At 48.5% G+C, this 21,559-nt stretch overlaps 1 protein-coding gene across 1 annotated transcript; it reads left to right on the top strand.

The window, feature by feature from the left end:
• The first annotated feature begins 753 nt into the window (after positions 1-753).
• Zmym3 (zinc finger MYM-type containing 3) lies at positions 754-16,402 on the top strand. Its single transcript, NM_001040155.2, has 25 exons — positions 754-868; positions 1,607-2,289; positions 3,199-3,242; positions 3,548-3,620; positions 4,067-4,361; positions 4,590-4,767; positions 5,107-5,325; positions 5,615-5,765; positions 5,975-6,090; positions 6,249-6,335; positions 6,451-6,601; positions 6,851-7,023; positions 7,230-7,395; positions 8,019-8,116; positions 8,199-8,355; positions 8,594-8,706; positions 8,842-9,016; positions 9,177-9,323; positions 10,555-10,658; positions 10,980-11,148; positions 11,392-11,543; positions 12,114-12,228; positions 13,260-13,514; positions 14,759-14,873; positions 14,981-16,402. The coding sequence occupies exons 2-25, from the start codon at positions 1,620-1,622 to the stop codon at positions 15,171-15,173; spliced, it is 4,116 nt and encodes a 1,371-aa protein (NP_001035245.2). The 5' UTR covers positions 754-868; positions 1,607-1,619; the 3' UTR covers positions 15,174-16,402.
• Positions 16,403-21,559: the final 5,157 nt, after the last annotated feature.

The raw sequence follows: 21,559 nt of genomic DNA, 5'->3' as shown, positions 1-21,559 counted from the left end.
TAACTGGCAAGGGTGGTTGGAGAGCAAGCTTAAGACACCCCATAACTACGACTCTTAGACAGGTTGGAGGGGGGCTGAGGTTGCAGACAAGGGGAGGAGGGGCACTTGAGGGTTGGGTCTTTGCCTCCCCCATTCTCCTCTGTCACTCACTACCCCAACAGTCGCCCGGGGGGCGGGCCCCGGAGAGGTGGGGATGGGGGAGGGTAATCTTGGCAAGCGTCTGCTGCATGGCGTAGGTAGGGAGTGCTGAGGGGGGACGCGGGGGGGGGGACACGAGTGGGAAGCGGAGAGACACGGGGAGGGGGAGGGGACCGGGAACCATTTGAATGAGAGGAGGGGATCACGGTTACAGTGGGCTCTGGAGATAGGGCGGGCACGGGTGTGACAGGGCCAGACTCTTGAGCCAGGTAAGGAAAGCAGGTGCGTAGATCTGGGTTTTTTCTTTATTTTTTTGTGTATTCAGTGTACTAGGCCCTTCGGTAGAAAGGGGGCGCCGCCTTCCCCGGGGGCGGGCTCCAAAGCTCCAGAGGCTATCTTTTCCTCAACTAACGGGGCCCCGGGCGGGGGCTCAAGCTCCATCCCCAGTGACGGCACTCCACTCCACAATTTCCAGGCGGCCACTGGGCTGGGAGTCTCGCGCCGGGGGCCGGCGCTGTCTCGCGAGCCCCCTCCTCCAGCCAGCCAATGGGATTGGTTGCTGGCACCGCCCGCCTGCCTGGTGCAGAGCGCTCAGCGCTGCAAGCGGCGCTGCCATTTAAAGGGGCCGCGACCCCTGTCCCGGCTGCTAGGGAGGGAGGTGGAGAAGGAGCGCGGGGCCGTTGCTGTCTGCAGTTCTAGGCTTGTAGCGGTTACTCTAACCCTGCCTCAGGTAGGGGTCGGGTCTGTTCAAGCCGAACCGAACCTGCAGGCGGGATCTCGCAGTAGCCGGGAGGGGGGTTTGAGGAGGAATCGTAGCTCCAAAATGTCTTCCTGTAAATGCCTGAGGTGGGGGGTGGGCAACAGGAGAAGGGAAGGACTAGGGGTGCAATAGGAAAGGGGGACGGGGCTGAGGAAGTGGTTCACACTGAAAGGTAACCGAGCGGGGGGAAATGGTTAGGGAGAGCAGTTTGTGGGGGCGGGGAAGGGCTGAGAGAGGACGGGGCTCCGCGGGGAGGGGCGGGGGGCACTGGACAGGATGGGTAGAGACTGGAGACCTGAGGGGCTTTTGGAGAGTGAAAAGGGACCAGGGGCTGAGGTCGCTGGAGCGGGAAAGGCTTCTGGCTGCGGCAGCCACAGGAAAATCTGAGGGGGCGTTCAGTCTAAGGTGGGGGGTGTGTGAGAGGTAGGGAGGAAGGAGCTACGAGTCTCGATGGGGGGTGTCGGGCGGGTTAGAGACCAACTGCCTGGCGAGTGTGGGCACCGGGCCAGGGCAGGGAACGCCACTCCCCACAGAGGGCGCTGTATTGGGGGGGGAGTGGACATTGAGACTGAAGCCTGTGGAAATGCCTATCGGCTGTGGGGGGCGGCTGCTAATGAGAAATCCAAGTGGATGACGGGGTGTGTCCCACAGCCTACATAAGAAATTCAGGCTAAGACCACCTCTACTGCCCCCTCTTCCGATCTGCAGCCCATACCCAGCCATGGACCCCAGTGATTTCCCCAGCCCATTTGACCCATTGACCCTGCCAGAGAAGCCCCTTGCTGGAGACCTTCCAGTAGACATGGAATTTGGAGAGGATCTGCTGGAATCTCAGACTGCCCCAACTCGAGGATGGGCCCCCCCAGGTCCGTCTCCATCCTCTGGAGCCCTGGACCTGCTTGATACCCCTTCTGGCCTGGAGAAGGACCCTGGAGTAGTCCTGGATGGAGCCACTGAGCTACTGGGGCTGGGGGGGCTACTCTATAAAGCCCCTTCTCCCCCAGAGGTGGACCATGGTTCTGAGGGGACCCTTGCATGGGATTCGGGGGAGCAGACCCTAGAGCCTGGACCAGGGTGCCAGACCCCTGAGGTGATGCCACCTGATCCAGGGGCTGGGGCCAGCCCCCCTTCACCTGAAGGGCTACTAGAACCTTTGGCTCCAGATTCTCCAATAATCCTGGAGTCTCCTCATATTGAAGAGGAGGAGATATCCCCCTTAGCTACAAGTAGAAGGGGCTCCCCTGGGCAGGAGGAGGAGCATACCCAAGGGCAGCCACAGAGCCCAAATGCACCCCCTAGCCCTTCAGTGGGAGAGACTCTGGGGGATGGAATCAACAGTTCTCAGACCAAACCTGGGGTATCTAACCCTGCTGCACATCCTTCTTTGCCAGGTAGGTTGCCTAATCATTTGGAGGGGGCTGGGGAGAGAAAGGGTGGTGGTAAGGAGGGCTGGCTATGTGCTTTGAGAAGTGGAGGAGGAGGGGGCAGGAGGGTGGAAAGATCAGAGCAGTGCTATGTGTGGTGAAGGAGTTGGGTTTTTGGAAGGAGGAGTGGGGTGTGGTGAAGATTATGGAAAATGGCTGGGAGGAGTGGAGGGGCTGTGCAGGATGAATGGGGTAGTATGAGGGAATGGATTTGATGGCAGGGGTTCCCTTTCTCATAGCCCAGTGGGCTTCAGTGCCAGGGTCCCTCCTTCAGAAATTGAAGGAAAATAGCAGGCTCCTAGGCTCGACGATTTTTCCAGCTGTTTGGTTCTAAATGGGAGTGGAGTTTCTGGGATTGATGAATGGTAACTCCTCTCTGAAGCCCCTAACAGCATACCGATTTCAGGGTAGTGGTAGAGAGGAGGATCCAGGATTGTGTCTCTGGTAGGGGAGGGGCAATCTAGACCTGAAGCTCTAGTTTCTCCCTTAATCTACCTAGTGGTATCCTTCCTCTAGCCTGTAACAAGGGTCTTCAAATATATAAACTGACATATATCACCAAAGTCCAGAGGAACATACCCATACATTGATGGGTTCCCCCCCCCTTCTTGCTCCCTTTAAATGGTTACATTTGTTTTGATTGGTAAAATCTCAATTCTTCATGCACAGTGGGACAGAAATGACTGGAGAATAGCTGCACACACAGCCTCCCCATTTCCCCCGTAATACCAAGTCTGAGGTAGCCCTGAAAGGGTTAGAAGCCACAGGCACTCGAGTTTCCAGTTCAGTTTTGAGTAAATTCTTCCCCAGAAATGGAGGTGGGGGTTGGACCTGGGCAGGCTCAAGATTTAGGCTGCCTTCTTGCTTCCTTTGCAGGAGATGGCCTGACTGGGAAGGAGATTGAGAAGCCGCCTGAGAGGGTGAGGGGGGAGGGGATTGAAAAGAGTCTAGTTCCCCCTATAGCTCTAAGAAGGACAGAACCTTCATTTCCCTTCCCAGATGTTGGGGGGGCGGGGTGCTGTCAGGAGAGTCAGAGAAGGGAGGAACTCTTGTGTCTCCTGATTTCTAGAATGAAGTCCAGCTCCCATTTCCCACTTCTCTTTAGGGATGGGCCAGGGGTCCCAAGTCTCTCACCTCACCTTCCATCTCCTGTTCCCTCCCCCAAACCTTGTACTCCAGTTAGCCTGCCACTAGTGTCAGCTTTGCCCCTGCCCCTCTTTCCAAGGTACAGAAGAGAAGCGAGCGCGTTAGAAGAGCAGAACCTCCAAAACCCGAGGTTGTGGACTCCACTGAGAGCAGTAAGTAGGATTTGAGAAAGTGGGACCTGGGAATTCTGGGTGCAGAGAAGAGCTAAAGGTGGGATTCTGACAGGGCATGGGTCTTCTGGCTCCTGCAGTTCCTCTCTGCAGAAAGAGAAGTGCCTGTCTGTACTGTGGGTTGGCATGGGAACCAAGAGGTAGTCGGGGGGGAAACTGAAAACAAGAACAGTAAGAATAGTAAGTTTCAACTATACTGTCCCTCTCCCCAGTCTTCTCTCTTAGACCCCCCCCTTCCTCTCCTGAATATTGTATAATAACCATGAGTGGCTTAAGATCCAGTGTAATGGGAGAGGAAGTAGAAGGGTCAGAACAAGAGGAGTACCAGAGATCCCAGGATCAGTATTGAACTTACTATTGATCTGATCATCAAATGGCTGGAGATCTGTTCTGGTGGTCTTTTCTCACTGCCCCGCCTACTCCCACAGTTCCAGTGTCAGATGAGGATTCTGATGCCATGGTAGATGACCCCAATGATGAGGACTTTGTGCCATTCCGGCCCCGGCGCTCTCCTCGCATGTCCCTGCGCTCAAGTATGGCACAAAGGGCTGGGCGCTCTTCAATGGGCACCAAGATGTCTTGTGCACATTGCCGGACACCACTGCAGAAGGGGCAGACGGCCTATCAGCGCAAGGGGTTGCCTCAGCTCTTCTGTTCTTCATCTTGTCTCACTACTTTCTCCAAGAAGCCCTTGGGCAGAAAGACCTGTACCTTCTGCAAGAAGTGCGTTCAGATCTTAGGGTGGGCGGGAGCAGGGACTAGGGGAGGGAGTTATGGGTGAGAGAGATTATGTTGGCAAAACCAAGCAGGATGGAGATGATAGGGTTAATTTTAGGGAAGTGGTTAGAATATTTGACTCTATGGTCATCGGTAGGAACCCTAGGGAGTGCAGGGGTTACTGCTGGAATGAGAGGGTAGTCCTGCATTACTCAAACCTGTTCCCACCTCCAGGGAGATCTGGAACACCAAGGATTCAGTTGTGGTACAGACTGGTTCAGGAAGCTCCTTCCAAGAGTTCTGCACATCTGTCTGTCTGTCTCTCTATGAGGCCCAGCAGCAGCGTCCAATCCCCCAGTCTGGGGACCCTGCAGATGCCACTCGCTGCAGCATATGCCAGAAGACTGGAGAGGTGAGGGTACTCACCACAGGCCTGCTGGCTCACACCCGCCCCTCTGCTTCTCCAGCTGCAGGGGCAGAACCCTGGGAGAAAGGGATTTGGGTGGAAAAGGTAGCTAATAGGAGGGAGCAAATTCAAGGATAGAGCTTCTCCCAGGATGTATGCAGTTGACTTTCTTACCTCCCAGGAGCTCGCCATCAAGTCTACAGCCTGAAGCACAGGTTGGGGGGTCCTAGGCCCATTGTCTGCTGTAAAGGTCTAGGGTGAGGTGGGAGTCCTGTCCTTGCATTGATTGGGGTGGGCGGTGGTGGCCTGGCCTCAGCTCAGGGTGTGCATATGTATGTGTGGCAGGTCCTACATGAGGTCAGCAATGGCAGCGTGGTGCACCGACTCTGCAGTGATTCTTGCTTCTCCAAATTCCGAGCCAACAAGGGACTGAAAACCAACTGTTGTGACCAGTGTGGGGCTTACATCTATGCCAGGCCTGGGGGCCTTGGCCCAGAGCTCCTGTTCCATGATGGTCAACAAAAGCGGTTTTGCAACACAACGTGCTTGGGGGCATACAAGAAGGTGGGGCCGAGGGAGTAGTGCATTAGAGGGCTATGGAAGGGGGTGTGGTTCTTGGGTGATAAATAAAGGTGCCTGAAGGGTCGAGGGCTGGGAAAAATAAAACAAATAAAGGGGGTTTCAATTGTATCTGTTATGTTTTATTTTTGAAGCTGGCTGGTGGACACACAGGTCTTTGTTATATCATCATTATACTTTTTTGTATGCCTGAAATATTTCATGTTTAAAAAATTTTAAAAATAAAAGTGAAGGGACAAATCCAGCCTCAGCCTCTCCTTCCCCATCCTCACAGAAAAACACACGTGTGTACCCATGTGTCTGGTGCAAGACCCTGTGTAAGAACTTTGAGATGCTATCACATGTGGATCGTAATGGCAAGACCAGCTTGTTCTGTTCCCTGTGCTGTACCACTTCTTACAAAGTGAAGCAGGCAGGGCTCACTGGTAGGTGCAAAGCCCTCTTCTCTGAGATCCCTGCTGGCCTTCCTTCTACTTCCCATATTCCCCTCTTGTAGAGTAATTTCTGCTGCCCAACCTCGGCCCCAGCCACATCTTCCCATGGACTTTCTATTCCATCTCTTCCCTACCTTACACCTTCTATGTGCTCTCTCTTCTTCTTTCTCTTTCTTTCTCTCTTTCTTTCTATGCCCCAGGCCCTCCCCGACCCTGCAGCTTCTGCCGCCGCAGCCTCTCTGACCCTTGTTACTACAACAAAGTTGATCGCACAGTCTACCAGTTCTGCAGCCCCAGCTGCTGGACCAAGTTCCAGGTACTCCAGACCCTGGACCAGGGATAAAGGGAGTGGCAACAGGGAAAGGGTAGGAGAGCTGGGATAGGTAGACCTGGGTAGAGCAAAGAGTGAGCCTGACCTCCCCATCCTCAGCACTGCACACACCTTGCCCCCTTATCTGTCTTCCTTCCCTCCAGCATACTAGCCCTGAGGGGGGCATTCACCTGAGCTGTCACTACTGCCATAGCCTCTTCAGTGGCAAGCCTGAGGTCTTGGAGTGGCAGGTAAGATACCCCCCCACCTACATCTTGCCACATGTTTGAAGAAGTCTTCTCAAGTTGTGCCTGTCAGGCGCAGATGTCATAGCTCTGCCCTCCCTGCCCTGTGTTTCCACCTCAGGACCAGGTCTTCCAGTTCTGCTGCCGTGATTGCTGTGAGGACTTCAAGCGGCTTCGGGGTGTGGTATCCCAGTGTGAGCACTGCCGGCAGGAAAAGCTCCTGCATGAGAAACTCCGATTCAGTGGGGTAGAGAAAAGCTTCTGCAGTGAAGGTAAGGGAGTGAGCTAGCAACCAAGGCCCTGTCTCCTATGACCTGGGAGGATGGAGAAGGGAAGAGCAAGGCTTAGAAAGCAGGGTGTAAGCTGTAAGCCCTGCCAGGATGCTCTACCCCACTTATGCTAAGGCTTTAGGTGCAGGGCTGTTCTGAGGAGGTTTCAGAAGTAGCCTTTTGGAAAGACTGAGTTGAACACCTGTGCGTAACTCCGTCTCCAGGCACTCTTTCCTGTTCTCTCCTTTCTAGGCTGTGTGCTGCTATACAAGCAAGATTTTACTAAGAAGCTGGGCTTGTGCTGTATCACTTGTACTTACTGCTCCCAAACCTGTCAGCGTGGAGTCACTGAGCAACTGGATGGAAGCACCTGGGACTTTTGCAGCGAGGACTGTAAGACCAAGTACCTGTTATGGTACTGCAAGGTAAGGAGAGTCAACATGTCAGACAGAAGACGGCAGGGGTATGAACTGATGTACTCACATCAGCACCAGCCCTCCAGGGAGGGGAGCAGACCTCTCCAATCTCTAAACTGGTTGAGTCTCCAAAGAGAGAAACCGTGGCTTATCCTCGAGGAAGGGCCCAGCACATTTTCAAAAGGCAGGTCTGACCATTCTGTCCATGCCCTTAGGCTGCCCGGTGCCATGCCTGTAAGCGCCAGGGAAAGCTGCTGGAAACCATCCACTGGCGCGGGCAAATCCGTCATTTCTGCAACCAACAGTGTCTGCTGCGCTTCTACAGTCAGCAGAACCAACCCAACTTGGATACCCAGAGTGGGCCAGAAAGCCTCCTGAACAGTGAGTCTGGGACAGTGTCACATGACTAGAACCGGCCTGGGCTCTTCTAATTTTGGATCAAGCCCCTTCCTCCTCAGTTTGCAATTAATTATCCTGGCCAGAGTGCCTGGTATTATGCTTCTTTTATCTTTTAGATTCTTCCACGTATTCTTGTTTAAATCTTCTTGGAGTGAGAGTCTACTGGTTCTCTGTAAGGATATATAGTTTAAGGTGGACCCAGATAGGATGGGACTTGTATGGATGTGGTTAGTTTTCAGAGAAAGGGAAGTATCAGCACACACTTTAGTGACACAGAAACCATTTCTCAAATGTTAGCTTTGTGCTTCAGTCATTGTAAGTGTACTTAACTCCTGAAGGCTGTCTAAATAGAAGGTATAAAGTGAGGGGCAGGAGGTGGTAGCATTGCTTTCTAAATGTAGTGTTTCATTTGTTTTGGTATCCAGGAGCACAGAATCTTCTTGGCTATTGTTTCTGGGGCCCAGAGTAGCCTAGACCTAGAGTAGGAAGGAAGAAAAATCTGACTTCCTATTTCCCTTTAGTGTGCTCTTTCATAAAACTCTCCTAGAAAAAAAAATGGTGGGACAAACAGTTCCTCTAGCAAAAGCATTTATTTGTTTCTACAGGTCAGTCTTCTGAGTCAAAGCCCCAGACACCCTCTCAAACCAAAGTGGAAAACAACAACACAGTGAGGACCCCAGAGGAGAATGAGAATTTGGGCAAGGTCAGGACAAAAGCCAAAAGGGAGGGTTATGTCAGAGGAGGGGACTGTAATTGACAGAACTAACACTCCTTTGATCCTATAGATCCCTGTGAAGCGAGTTATTTCAAGTGTGCCCACTCCTCCACCCCCACCACCCCCAGCAACACCCCGAAAAAACAAAGCTGCCATGTGTAAGCCACTGATGCAGAACCGGGGAGTCTCCTGCAAGGTGGAAATGAAGTCCAAAGGAAGTCAGACAGGTGAGCGCCATGATACCTTTTTCCACAGACTGTATTCCTACGTCCTAAGCCTCCAGCCTTACATCCAGGAAGTGGATCAGGGCATTCCTTAGGCATCTCTCTCTAGGTCTGTTGAAGGGGCAGTTTTGGGGTACTGAACACATGTGGAGAGCTTTTAGGAATAACAAATGAGCATCAGGTCCTAGGTCAGATGTCCTTCATCTAGCAAGGGTGCTAACAAGATTTTTCTTGTCTGCAGAAGAGTGGAAGCCACAAGTGATTGTGCTGCCCATCCCAGTGCCCATATTTGTGCCAGTGCCTATGCATCTATACTGCCAGAAAGTCCCGGTGCCTTTCTCAATGCCTATCCCGGTAATTGTCTTTGCTCTTCCTGACCAGTCCTCCCTTACCTTCTAGGTTTGAGGCCCACCCTCTTGCTTTCTCATTAGCTGGTACCCTTATCCACTGGTATGATTTTTGGTATTTAGTTGGGATTTGTGCTTCCAGGTGCCTGTGCCCATGTTCCTGCCCACTACCTTGGAGAGCACAGAGAAGATCGTGGAGACCATTGAGGAGCTGAAGGTGAAGATCCCATCCAACCCCTTGGAGGCTGACATCCTGGCCATGGCAGAAATGATTGCAGAGGCGGAAGAGTTAGACAAGGCCTCCTCTGATCTTTGCGGTATGTGGTGATGGCAGAACCAGTGCTTCCAGGCTCTCTGTCTAGGAGGGTGGGGGTGTGGTCTTGGGGCTAGGTGGGAGTGGCTGGGATCAGCCCCTGAAAGCCTGTGTGGGGATTGGACAAGAGCTGCAGGGACTGAGCTGACTTCTCTGCCTCCCAGATCTTGTGAGCAACCAGAGTGCAGAGGGACTTCTGGAAGACTGTGACCTGTTTGGGACAGCCCGGGATGATGTCCTAGCCATGGCTGTTAAGATGGCTAATGTCTTAGATGAGCCTGGGCAAGACTTGGAAGCTGATTTTCCCAAGAGTAAGTAGGAGTTAAGGCATCCCCACAGACTATGGTAGCACTTGTGTTATTAGGAAAGGAGTGTTTCTTGTGACCCTGAGTATGACTCTAAACCTTACTCATTAAGACAGGTTGTTCTTGTTTTGTTTAAAAATTTTTGAGGCAGAGTCTCATACAGCTCAGGCTATCCTCAAACTTACTCTGTAGCTGAGGATAACCCTGCTCCTGCCTCCTACTTTATATGGTACTGGAACCTAGGGCTTTATGTCTACTAAGCTACACCCTCTAGTCTTTGTATTTTATTTTCAGTTGTGTGTGAATGTGGGTGCAGATGGGTATGTGTGGATGTTCATGTGTATATACAGATCCATGTTGAGGCCAGAGGAAAACCTTGGGTGCCATTCTTCATGTACTGCCCACCCCTTTCTTTTTTTCTCTTTTTTTTTTAAAAAAGATTTATTTATTTTATATATGTGAGTACACTGTCGCTCTCTTCAGAAGAAGGCATTGGATCTGACTACAGGTGGTTGTGAGCCACCATGTGGTTGCTGGGATTTGAACTCAGGACCTCTGGAAGAGCAGTCAGTGCTCTTAACCACTGAACCATCTCTCCAGCCCTGTCCACCCCTTTCTTGACACTCGGTCTCCTTCACTGCCCTGGAACTTGCCAATTAAGCTAGACTGGCTGATCAGCAAGCCCCAGGGGTCCTTGTTCTTGTCTGTCCAGTGCTGGAATTACAAGTGCATGCTACCATGCCTGACTTGTCCTGTGTGCTAGGGCATCAAACTCAGTTCTTCATGCTGGTGTGGCCAGCACTTTATTGACTGAGCCATCTCCCTTGTCCCCATCGTCTGTCACCATTTTTATGTATCCAGTTCAGTCATGTTAAATATATTCATATTGCTTGGGTTTGTAGGAATTAAAAGTAGGGTCCTGTGTATGTTAGGTAAGCTCTACTACTGCACTACATCCCAGTCTTATTTTTTGCTTTTTATTTTGAGAGATGGTCTGAGTTGTCCAGGTTGGCTTTGAACTCCTTCTGTGGCCTAGAAAGTCCTGTGCTACCGTCTGTAGCTTGTGTCTGGTGTCTCTGACTCCCTTTCCTACCCCTTTACTGGTTGCTGATGAGTTCAGTGAGGCCAAGCAAGTGATTCCTCTTGAGTTGAATGAGCAAGTAGTAAAGATGGGAAAAGAGGACTTCAGAGTTGAGACCTAAAGAAGTTAATTTCTTCTTTCTGCCCCTTCTATTAGATCCTTTGGACATTAACCCAAGTGTAGACTTCCTCTTTGATTGTGGCCTTGTAGGGCCTGAGGATGTATCTACTGAACAGGACCTTCCTAGAGCCATGAGGAAGGTGAGAACTGGGGTTACTATATCCACAAAAAGAAACCGGACAGCAAAAGGGGTAGGGCTACTCTCAGAGCCGTGCAAGAAAGCTTAATGTGACCTTCCCTGGCCTCCTTTCTCCAACGCTAGAAATACTGAGACCTAGCTCTCACAGTTTGCTTTTCTCTCAGTAAACAAGATCATCAAAGTAATTCTGGGACTCTGCCATGGAAGCTTTCCGTGGTCTTATCCCAGTGCTCCCATTTCTGATGGTGAGCGCTGTCCTGACTAGCTTCTTTGCTGCCCTGGCCTTGCTTTGCTACCTTTCTCCCTTTGACTTCCTTTCCAGGGTCAAAAGAGGCTGATGCTTTCTGAAAGCTGTTCCAGAGACTCTCTGAGCAGCCAGCCTAGTTGTACTGGTCTCAACTATTCATATGGTGTCAATGCTTGGAAATGCTGGGTACAGTCAAAATATGCCAATGGAGAGACCAGCAAAGGTGATGAGCTACGCTTTGGCCGTAAGTACATGGGAGGGAAAGAGAAGGGTCTATAGCTAGGATCAGCTGAAGATACCTGGAGTGGTAAGGGTATGATCACCTATGGCTTCCCCATCCAGTAAAGACAGCTAACAGTCCAAGGCTGAGGACACCTTGTAATTGTTTTTCAGGAGCTAGTTATGAGTGAAGGGCTGTTGGTAGAGCTAAGTGAAATTCTCCAAATGACGTTTTCTTAACCCTGCCCTCTACCACATGTCACTACAGCCAAACCCATGCGTATCAAGGAGGATATTCTCGCCTGTTCAGCTGCTGAGCTCAACTATGGTCTGGCCCAGTTTGTGAGAGAAATTACTCGACCCAATGGTGAACGATATGAACCTGACAGTATCTACTACCTGTGTCTTGGTATTCAGCAGGTAACTCTCGCACACCACTGGGTTTTCTCTCACCTCCCACACAGTATACAGAATTCTACTGGAACTGTTTCTAACCCATCCCTCCTTGTCACTTGTCTCTGACCCTGAATAGGCAGCTTGCTTAAATTTCCTATGACAAATAGACATCAATGACCTCCTAAAATCAGAGCTTCTTCATTCAAGGACTCTTGTTCAAGCCTCAGTGTTGACTGCTATTTGGATCCTCCAGGTCACCTTGAATTGTGTTTTGAGGAAGGATGTGGGGGCTGAGTTCCTTGAGCAGTTAGGTAGTGTTTAGTTCTGCCTAGGAGAGCTTAGCAGGTATGACTTGATATGGGTGTCTGAGCTTATGAGGACCATCTCCAAGCCTCTGCCTCTTTCAGCAAAGCCTCCGTACATCAGCAATGCAGGAACACATAACACTCCGGGTTATCTACTCAAGCAATTGACTCCCATCCCCTTTTAATTATCAAGGACCGCGACTGCAGCTTCATCATATGCTCTTTCCTCTAGGTCCTGGAGTCTAGGACCTGTAGCCTACTTTATGTATGTCTGTTTTTCTTTCTTTAGTATTTGCTGGAAAATAACCGAATGGTGAACATTTTCACGGACCTTTACTACTTGACTTTCGTTCAAGAACTCAACAAGTCTCTGAGTACCTGGCAGCCCACACTCCTCCCCAACAGTAAGGGACAGAACTTAGCAATCCCTTCCCCTCTTTCCTTCTTCCAACATACCACTGCAAGAGTCCTGTACTGGCCGGCCTGTTACTCTTCACTAAGGGTTCAAGGGTAGGAGTATGTCCTGGATGCCTCAGGGTTTCCGGCTAATGGAGCCAGAATCTGTGCCCTTGAGCATGAGAAAGAGAACCACATGTGGTGATGCATACCTAGAATCCCAGCACCAGGGGGGGCTGAGGCAGAATTGTGAGTTCTGGGCCAGCCTGGACTATATACTAAGATACTGTCTTTTTTGTTTGTTTGTTTGTTTTGTTTTGTTTTTTTTAAGAAAAGAACATGAGTTGAACTTGGTGGTATGTGCATTTAATCCCAGCACTTGAGAGGCAGAGGCAGGTGGGATCTCTTGAGTTTTGAGGCTAGCCTAGTCTACATAGTGGTTCAAGACCAGTCAGGAATACATAGGGAAGCCCTATTTTGTTTTTCTTTTTTGTTTTTTTTAATAGGAACACTTAAAAAAAGGAAGATGAAAGGGTCAAGGCTTCAGTCTCATCCAGGAGCAATAATTTGTGGCTATAGTTCAGGCTACTCAGGAGACTAAGACAAGATGTCAAGTTCAAGGCTAGCCTGAGCTACATAGAGGAAAACTTTTCTTAAAAAGAAAAAGAGAAAAAAGACTCAGATCTTTAGATTTATCTCTGGGACCAGAAATAGTCCAAGTTTCGGTGATACGTTGATAAAAAAGAAAGCAAGATGTAGGAATTCTAAGCTTAGTGTCTACCTGCATATAACTTAGAGGTGGTCAGAAAAGTGTTGCATGCAGGTGAAGAGTATATTAAAATGCTCAGTTCCGGGACAGACAAGTCACACAGAAAAACCCTGTGTCAACTCTCCCAGCCCCTAATTTCCCAGTCCTACTGTGTAGGTCAGGTGCCAGGATTTATATGCAGTAAGAAGCCCAGTTAAGTGTATGCATGTTAGGAACTCAGGTGGCTTTGGGAAGCCGACCCCCGTTGTTTTTTCTTTTTGTCCATCACAGATACTGTATTCTCCCGTGTGGAGGAAGAACACCTCTGGGAGTGCAAGCAACTGGGGGTTTATTCTCCCTTTGTCCTTCTCAACACCCTCATGTTCTTCAACACTAAGTTTTTTGGACTGCAGACAGCTGAGGAACACATGCAGCTCTCTTTCACTAATGTGGTGCGACAGTCTCGCAAGTGTACCACGCCTCGGGGCACCACAAAGGTGGTGAGCATCCGCTACTATGCCCCAGTCCGACAGAGGAAAGGGCGAGGTATGAGGCTATCCCCTTCCTTGACTTTTTGTACTTTATGTTCTTTTTCATGGCATCCCCACCATACCTCTGCTTTGTCATTAGCTTCCCTCTGTGTTTGCAGAAAAGATGAAAAACAGGCCTTCTGATACACAGTGGCTGGCTGTCTCATAATACGAGGGCAACTAACTGCCTGTTTCTCACCTTCCTCATTTCTAGACAATTTATTTGCTTGCCTTCTTTTGAGAGAATGGGGGTGAGCAGGTAGTAAGCCATTAGTTGTGTCTGACCAACAGGGAGAGTTGAGAGTGAATCAAAACCTTTTTATGATTCAAACCCTACATATCAAGGACTGGAAACATGGCTCTGTCTGTAAAACACATCCAAGCCATAGAGCCATGAGCACCTGAGTTTGGATCCCTAGCAGTCAAGTGAACCTGGGCATGGTGGCCTATGTCTATAACCTAGAGCTAGAGCAGGCAGGGTGGAGATGGGCAGCTTCCCTAGAGCTCATCACCATCACCAGCTAGGTGAGCTCCAGGCTCAGGGACAGACTGTCTCAGCATAATGTAGAGCGGATAGAAGAAGGCACCAAATGTCGACCTCTGGCTTCCACATGTGCACACGTACAACACAAACACAAACTCACACATGCACACAAAGATAACAATCAAATAAAAACTGTACAGAGGAAGAAAAAGAAACTACATTTTGGTTTCCATTCTCTATGGTCCCTTCTGTGGGCCTCTGTCTAACCTGATGTACAAAGGTAGTGGCCATCATTTTTAATCTGACCTAGACGGCAAGCCCAACCTTCTAACAATCTGTTTTACCAATTATTTTGTCTGCCTTCTGAGATCACCTCTTTAAAATATCACCTTGGGAATGAGTGTAAACACTTTAGCAGGAAGAACTGGGGAGGGCTGCAGCGGAATACACAAATAGGATGTTGGGTTAGTATGGAAAGGCTAACACATTCTTCTGCTCTCCCTCCCTCCCTCCCTCCCTCCCTCCCTCCCTCCCTCCCTCTCTCCCTTTGTTGTTTCTTTTGTAACAATGGAAGCAGAACCCAGAGCCTTGTCTATGCCAGGCAACCTCTCTTCCACCTAGCTACACCCCCAGCCCTTCGTTACTCTCCTTTTATTTCTTTATGGAGCTGTTTTTGGTGATTCTGCGGCCTTATCTCAGTGTCCTTGATCGTGCTCTGGGTGGTGGCTCCTTGGGCCCATGTTCTACTGAGTCTGGGTCATTTCTCCCCACTATAGACACAGGTCCTGGGAAACGAAAGAGAGAAGATGAAACTATCTTAGAGCAGCGTGAGAATCGCATGAATCCCCTCCGCTGCCCCGTCAAGTTCTATGAGTTCTATCTCTCAAAATGGTGAGTTGGTGACTGTATAAGAGTGACTTCCCATGGAGACTGAAGAGGCCCGCTTTGCCTTGCTACTACTGATGTCTGTCTTCCCATCTCCATCCCCACTGTTCTAGTCCTGAAAGCCTCCGGACTCGAAACGACGTGTTCTATTTGCAACCCGAGCGCTCCTGCATTGCTGAGTCACCTCTCTGGTACTCTGTGATTCCCATGGACCGAAGCATGTTGGAGAGCATGCTCAATCGCATTCTGGCTGTGCGGGAGATTTATGAGGAACTTGGTCGTCCTGGGGAAGAAGACCTAGACTGAACCCACGTGGTACCTTGTATCCATCTATCACATCCGTGTCTGTCCTGTGGGGTAACTGGCCCAGGAACCAATGCTATCCATTCTGAAGGGCCTTGACTGGCTCCTTCTTTTCTCTCATTCCCTGCCTTTCCCAGGAACCCCTGCCTTTAACCTTCTTTCATACCACTTGATAATCATGGGGCCCCAGTGTACTCAGGGGCTAGTCCCCCAGTGATGGACGTGAACCAGGTAGCCTGTTTTGTTTATGTAAACCCTTTCTGCTGGGGCCTGACTCTGATGGAGTGATGATAGCTCTGGTGATCCTGTTGGCTTTGGGTTTCCTGACTGCATCTATCTAGGTGAAGCCTTGTGCTACTAGGTCTGACCTAGGGAAGAACCCAGCTGCCTTCTCTGCCCTGTATCCTCTCTCTCTCCTCTTCCCCTGTACCATGTGAAAGGTCTGAGAGGTCTGAAAGTGAGGGACCATTTACCTAAAGCACAGAGCTCAGACACTCTGATCCCTCCTAAAAGAAGTGATTGTTGGCACTCTTCACTACCATGTCCCTTACCCGACCGTTGGAGCACCACTTGTTGGTGCTACAGTTTCTCAAGAGTTCCAAATGCTTTCTTTTCCCCAAAGGCAGAGAATGACTCAGTATGGGGAGCAGACTCCAATTGTGCAGATGATTCCTGTCCCCTTGGTTTATGTGTTTGTCCCTCTCAGCCATCTTAGGATGGCATGAACCATGGTGTCAACATGCTTAGCCCCTCTGTAACTGCCTCCCTTTAGTTCTATGAACAGAGCTCCCAAGGCAAAAATGACCTTCTCACTTGGATTGGGGCTGGGTTCCCCGATGTTCTACCCCTATCATCAGAGCCAGGCCCACCCTATGGGTCCTAGGCCATCCAGGATGGGGTTTGTGGTCAAAAGATAGGTGAGGAGCTGTGGGCCAGGGTCCTGTCCTACTGCCTACGTCTTCTCTTCCCCATCTTACCTTTGTGGGCCCAGAAAAGTTAGTGTCTGGCAGAGGGAGCACCCAGTTCTTTCCCTGTTGGCTTTGCTGTTCCCTAGCCTTCTTTTTGGTGTTTTTATAACTGTCATCAGTTTAGCCACTGTTAAAATGTATATATTGTACTGAGGTGCCTGGCCTGTTCCTTCAGTGAGCCATGCCTACCCTTGTGTTGTAGTGAGAAACTGTTGTCACAACTAACTTGTCTCTGGAATTGTTTCAAATAAAGAGTTAAAATTGTTCTTTGTTTTCTCTGGGGGAGGGAGAGCTGGCTTTGTAGAGTGGAAGACAAGAAAAAGAAGACTAACTGTGGATCCTTGAAGATTACTCTGACCTTGTCCAATGAATATCAGAAAGTTGGTCCTTTTGTCATACATTTTCAGATACATCAGAAAAAATATTTTTCAATAGCCCTTTATTGAGCTGGAGTTGCTTATGTCTATAATCCCAGAAGTTGGGAGGTAGAGGCAGGAAGACTAGGAATTTAGTCATCCTTGGCTACATGTGGAGTTCAAAGCCAACCTAGGCTATGTGAAACCCTGCCACAAAATGGGGATGGTCTGGAGATGTAATTCAGTGGTAGAATATTTGCTCAGCATGCACAAACTCCTAGATCCAATCTTTAGCAACACATAAAACTAAGGACAAGTCTGTTATCCCAGCATTCTCTCAAGGTCATCTTTAGCTACATTGAGACAGGCTACATGAGACTGTCTCAGCAACAACATCAAAAACAAAAACAAAAACTGAGATAGCTACTGCTTAGGTTTAAGGACTTAGATTACATATGAGTTTCAAGAAAGACATTGGCTGAGTGGTGGTGATGCACACCTTTAATTTTAGTACCTGGGAGGCAGGCAGGCCGTTCTCTTGAGTTCAAGATCAGCCTGGTCTACAGACTGAATTACAGGACAGCCAGGGCTACTCAGAGAAATCTGTTTTGAAGTAGTAGTAGTAGTAGTAGTAGTAGTAGTAGTAGTAGTAGTAGTAGTAGTAGTAGTAGTAGTAGTAATAAAAAAAGATATTGATTAAACCTGTTACCTCCCAGTCTAGTGGACCAGCAAACATAATCAGTACAAGCTAAATGAACTAAATAGGGCTATAGACCTTTCAAAGCTATAGTGAGGCTCAGAGTTCACTGAGGAGGTATCCTTTGGCCTAAGCTTCCAAGACAAAATAAGAGAGATTGGGAAACCGCAGGTTTAGAGATGGGAGTGCAAGGCTGGGCTTTTTTTCAACTAGGGAGTGGCAGGCTCAGATCTGTTCAAGGAGAAGATGCCTAGAATAATGAAAGAATGAAAGAGAAGGCCTGATAGCCTGCAAATGGATGCAAGGAGTATGTCTAAGATGCTGTGTACTTTCCCAGGGGCAGCAGTGATGGAGATGATAAAACATGGATTAAAAATAATTGTATGGGGGTTGGGGATTTAGCTCAGTGGTAGAGCGCTTGCCTAGCAAGTGCAAGGCCCTGGGTTCGGTCCTCAGCTCCCAAATAATAATAATAATAATAATAATAATAATAATAATAATAATAATAATAATAATAATTGTATGGGGAGGAGGAAGGGAAAACATTAAATACAATTTTAGGCCCTTTAGGTAAAAGTAATTGTCACACAAGGCAGGAAGACCAGAACTTGATCCCTAGAGCCAGGGTCAAAGGAGATAATCCACTGATTGCCCCTGGCCTCAACTCCTGTGCACACACATCACTAATAAAGTATTTTAAATAAAATGCTGGAACTAAAGAAACAGATTGGTGGTAAACAGCACTTGCTGTTCTTTCAGAGGACCTGTGGTTTGGATACTAGCACCCACATGGTGGCTCACAACCACCATGCTAATTCCAGTTCCAGGGGATCTAGTTCCCTTTTGACATCAGAGGACAACAGGTCTGCAAGTGGTGCATGGACATACATGCAATCAAAACACATAAAATACTTTAAAATAAAATGAAACATAGGTTCTTACTTTGTAGCCCTGGCTAGCTTGGAACTCATAAGAGCCTCTGCCTTCTAAGGCTTGGGATTCCATGCATGTATCTCCATGCCTAGCTTCAAAATAAATTTTAGACATCGAATTTGATTCATAGATTTTGAAGGGTAAGTCTACAGGTTGTGATGAATGAGTGGAAGTGAGAATTGAGCATGGGGCTTGGGTTTCCAGCCTTGGTGATTGGGAGAGGGAGATAACCTTAACCAAAGCCAGTGTGGCCAGGCTGAGAATCATCTCAAATTCCAGGCCAGCCTGGATTACAGAGAAAGATCCTATCTCATTAAAAAAATAATAATAACAAAAAAGAACCCTAACAGTAGAACAGAGGAGATGGCTCACCAGTTAAGAGGACTGGCTGCTCTTCCAGAAGACCCGGGTTTGATTCTTAGCTCCAACATGGCAGCTCACAACTACCTATAACTGCAATCCCAGAGGAGCTTGATGCACTGAGGGCACCCAGGTATACATTGGTACACAGACATACATATAAGCAAAACACTCATACACACTGAATAAAGTCATACAAATCAAAGAGTGCATACTAGTCTATCAGAGGACACAAGTTCAGACCCTAGCATCCACATAGATGGCTCAAAAATACCAGTAAGTCTAGCTCCAGAGGATCATATACACTGCCTCTGGCCTCTGTGGGTACACACACACACACACACACACACACACACACACACACACACACACCATTTTTAAAGATTATTTTTTATTTAGTGTGTATGACTATTTGTTTGCATGTGTATAAGTGCACCAAATGCCTGCCGAGTGCCCATAGAGGCCAGAAGAGGGCCTGGGACTGGAGTTAACAAATGGTTGTGAGTCACCTTTTGGGTTCGGTGAACCAAACCCTGGTGGGCCTCTGCAAGAGCAGCAAGCAGTGATCTTAACTGCTGGGCCATCTCCTCGCCCTAGGAAATGAATTTCTAAAATAAAGTGAGAGACACTGTGTTTGTTGGCTTGAATGAGAATGACCCCTATTGGTTCATATATTTGAATGTTTGGTTCCCAACTGGTGGCACTGTTTGGAAAAGATTAGGAACTGTGGCCTAATTGGAAGAGGTGTGTCCCTGACTGGAGGTGGGTTTTGGGGCCTCAAAAGCCCACACCATTCCCAGTTAGTGTTAGTGTTCTCTCTCTGTCTCTGTGTCTCTGTCTCTCTCTGTGTATGTGTGCGTGATGTAAACTCTTAGCTTCTCTCTCTCTCTTTCTCTCTTCTCTCTGTCTGTCTCTCTCTCTGATATAAACTCATAGCATCTCTCCCTTTCTCTCTCTCTGTGTGTGTTTGTGTGTAGTGTAAACTCTTAGCTACTATTCCAGCACCATGCCCCATGCCTGCCTGTCTGCTGCCATGGTGCCCACCAACTCAACCCTCTGGAACTATTAGCCTTCAAATTAAACTCTTTCTTTTATCAGTTGCCTTGGTCAAGGTTTTAAACCGCAATAGAACAGTGACTAAGACAGATACCTTGAACTATAATAGCAGATTCTTTATTTGTATTTGCTTTTTGCTATGGACAGGAGGAGACTAGTAATAAATGCTAAGTTTGGGACTCCATTAAAATAGCCATGATGGATCTTGCAGCATGGCATTGTAGAACAAAAGCACCAACTTGAATTTGGCTTTTGATATTGTTTTGTTGCAGTAGTGGTTGTTTGGTTTTTGTTTTTTCGACAGTTTCACTGTGTAGCCCAAGCTGGCTTCAAACTCAACCATCCTGACTCAACCTCCCAAATGTTAAGATTATAGGTCCATACCAGCAGACACACACACACACACACACACACACACACACACGCGCGCGCGCGCGCGCGCGCGCGCACAGAGAGAGAAGGGAGGCGGGGATGATATGCACATGCTCAGGGTCCTAAGTTTGGTGGCACATGCCTATAATCCCAGCACTTGGGCGATCCAGGTAGATGGATCTGTGAGTTTGAGGTCAGCCTGGTTTACATAGTGAGATCCAGTCCATCCAGGACTACAGAAGGAGAGCCTGTCTCAAACAAAAGCCAAACTAAAACTAAACAATAGTATCAACAATGTTTCTCATTAGCACAGAAAGAGAGGAGAGAAAGAGAAAAGCAGGAGGCACTTGAAGTCTGAATGCCAAAAGCACAAGTACTCGATGGTTGTCTTCACAGCCCAGGCCAAGGTGGATCTAGTCCATTTGCTTTCTGTCTCCCATTCACAGCAAGACCCAAGCCACATCCTTCCCTACCTCTTTCCTCTGTGGGAATGGAGAAGGAAGAACCTGATACCATTTATTTAGATAAAATTTTTCCTGGGTGCCCAACCTTATCTAGTCACAAATAACAGATAAAACTAAATAAATACTAAATAACAACTCGGGCTCCTCACATTTAAGTCTCTAGTCTGACAGAAAAGGACTAGGCTGAAACTAGGCAATGGAAGTGGGAAGAAAGCTATTGCTCTTGGGGTCACAGAAGTTGAGGGTTGACATCTGTGTCACCCCTGAGAATGAGTGCCTCCTCTAAATTTGCATTCTACAAGATACTGTTCATCCTCATTCTAATTCTGGGAAAGGTGCTCAGATCAACAAAACAACCAGGCTCCAGAGTTATGATTTCACATTCTTTTTCCAGAAGTGACATGAGAGCTGGGTTTTTCTGTCTCAAAAAAAGAGCGGACACTAGTAGAGATACAGCAATCAATGTGAACAAAGCCAAGGAGGAGGCACAAGAGAACTTCGCTGTGTGTGTGTGCATGTGTGTGCATGCACACGCACAACATATAAAATACACATAAGTGAATGTGTAAAGTGTGTATTTGGAGGCCAGAGGTCAAGGTTAGGTATATTCCTCAATCATTCTCTACCTTAACAGGGTCTCTCATTGAACCTGGGACTCCTCACTGGTCAGTGAGGGCTCCAGGGGGCCTCCTGCCTCTGACTACTCAGTGCTAGGATTGTAGGCACACTCCGATATACCCAACTCTTATGTTTTATTTATTTGTTTAGTTTTGAGACAGATTCTCACTACATAGCCCTGGCTAACCTGGAATTCACTATGTAGTCCTGCCTCTGCCTCCCCAGTGCTGGGATTAAAGCATACACTCCTATGCCTGTTATTTGTACCCTACTTTAAAGTAGCTGCTGGGGTTTGAACCCAGGTCCTCATGCCTCTGTGTGTGTGTGTGTGTGTGTGTGTGTGTGTGTGTGTGAGAGAGAGAGAGAGAGAGAGAGAGAGAGAGAGAGAGAGAGAGAGAGAAAGAGAGAGATTTTACTGAAACATCTTTCCCAGCTCCATGGCTTCATGCTTTTTTTTAAAAATATTTTTAATTATGTGTGTGTGTGTGTGTGTGTGTGTGTGTGTGTGTGAGCGTGAATTTGTATGAGCACACAACTGCAGTGCCTATGGAAACCGAAAGAGGAT

The sequence above is a fragment of the Rattus norvegicus genome, chromosome X (assembly GCF_036323735.1).
Source record: "Rattus norvegicus strain BN/NHsdMcwi chromosome X, GRCr8, whole genome shotgun sequence".
NCBI lineage: Eukaryota > Metazoa > Chordata > Mammalia > Rodentia > Muridae > Rattus > Rattus norvegicus.
The sequence above is the reverse complement of the archived record's forward strand: the minus strand, read 5'-3'. Positions and strand labels throughout refer to the sequence as shown.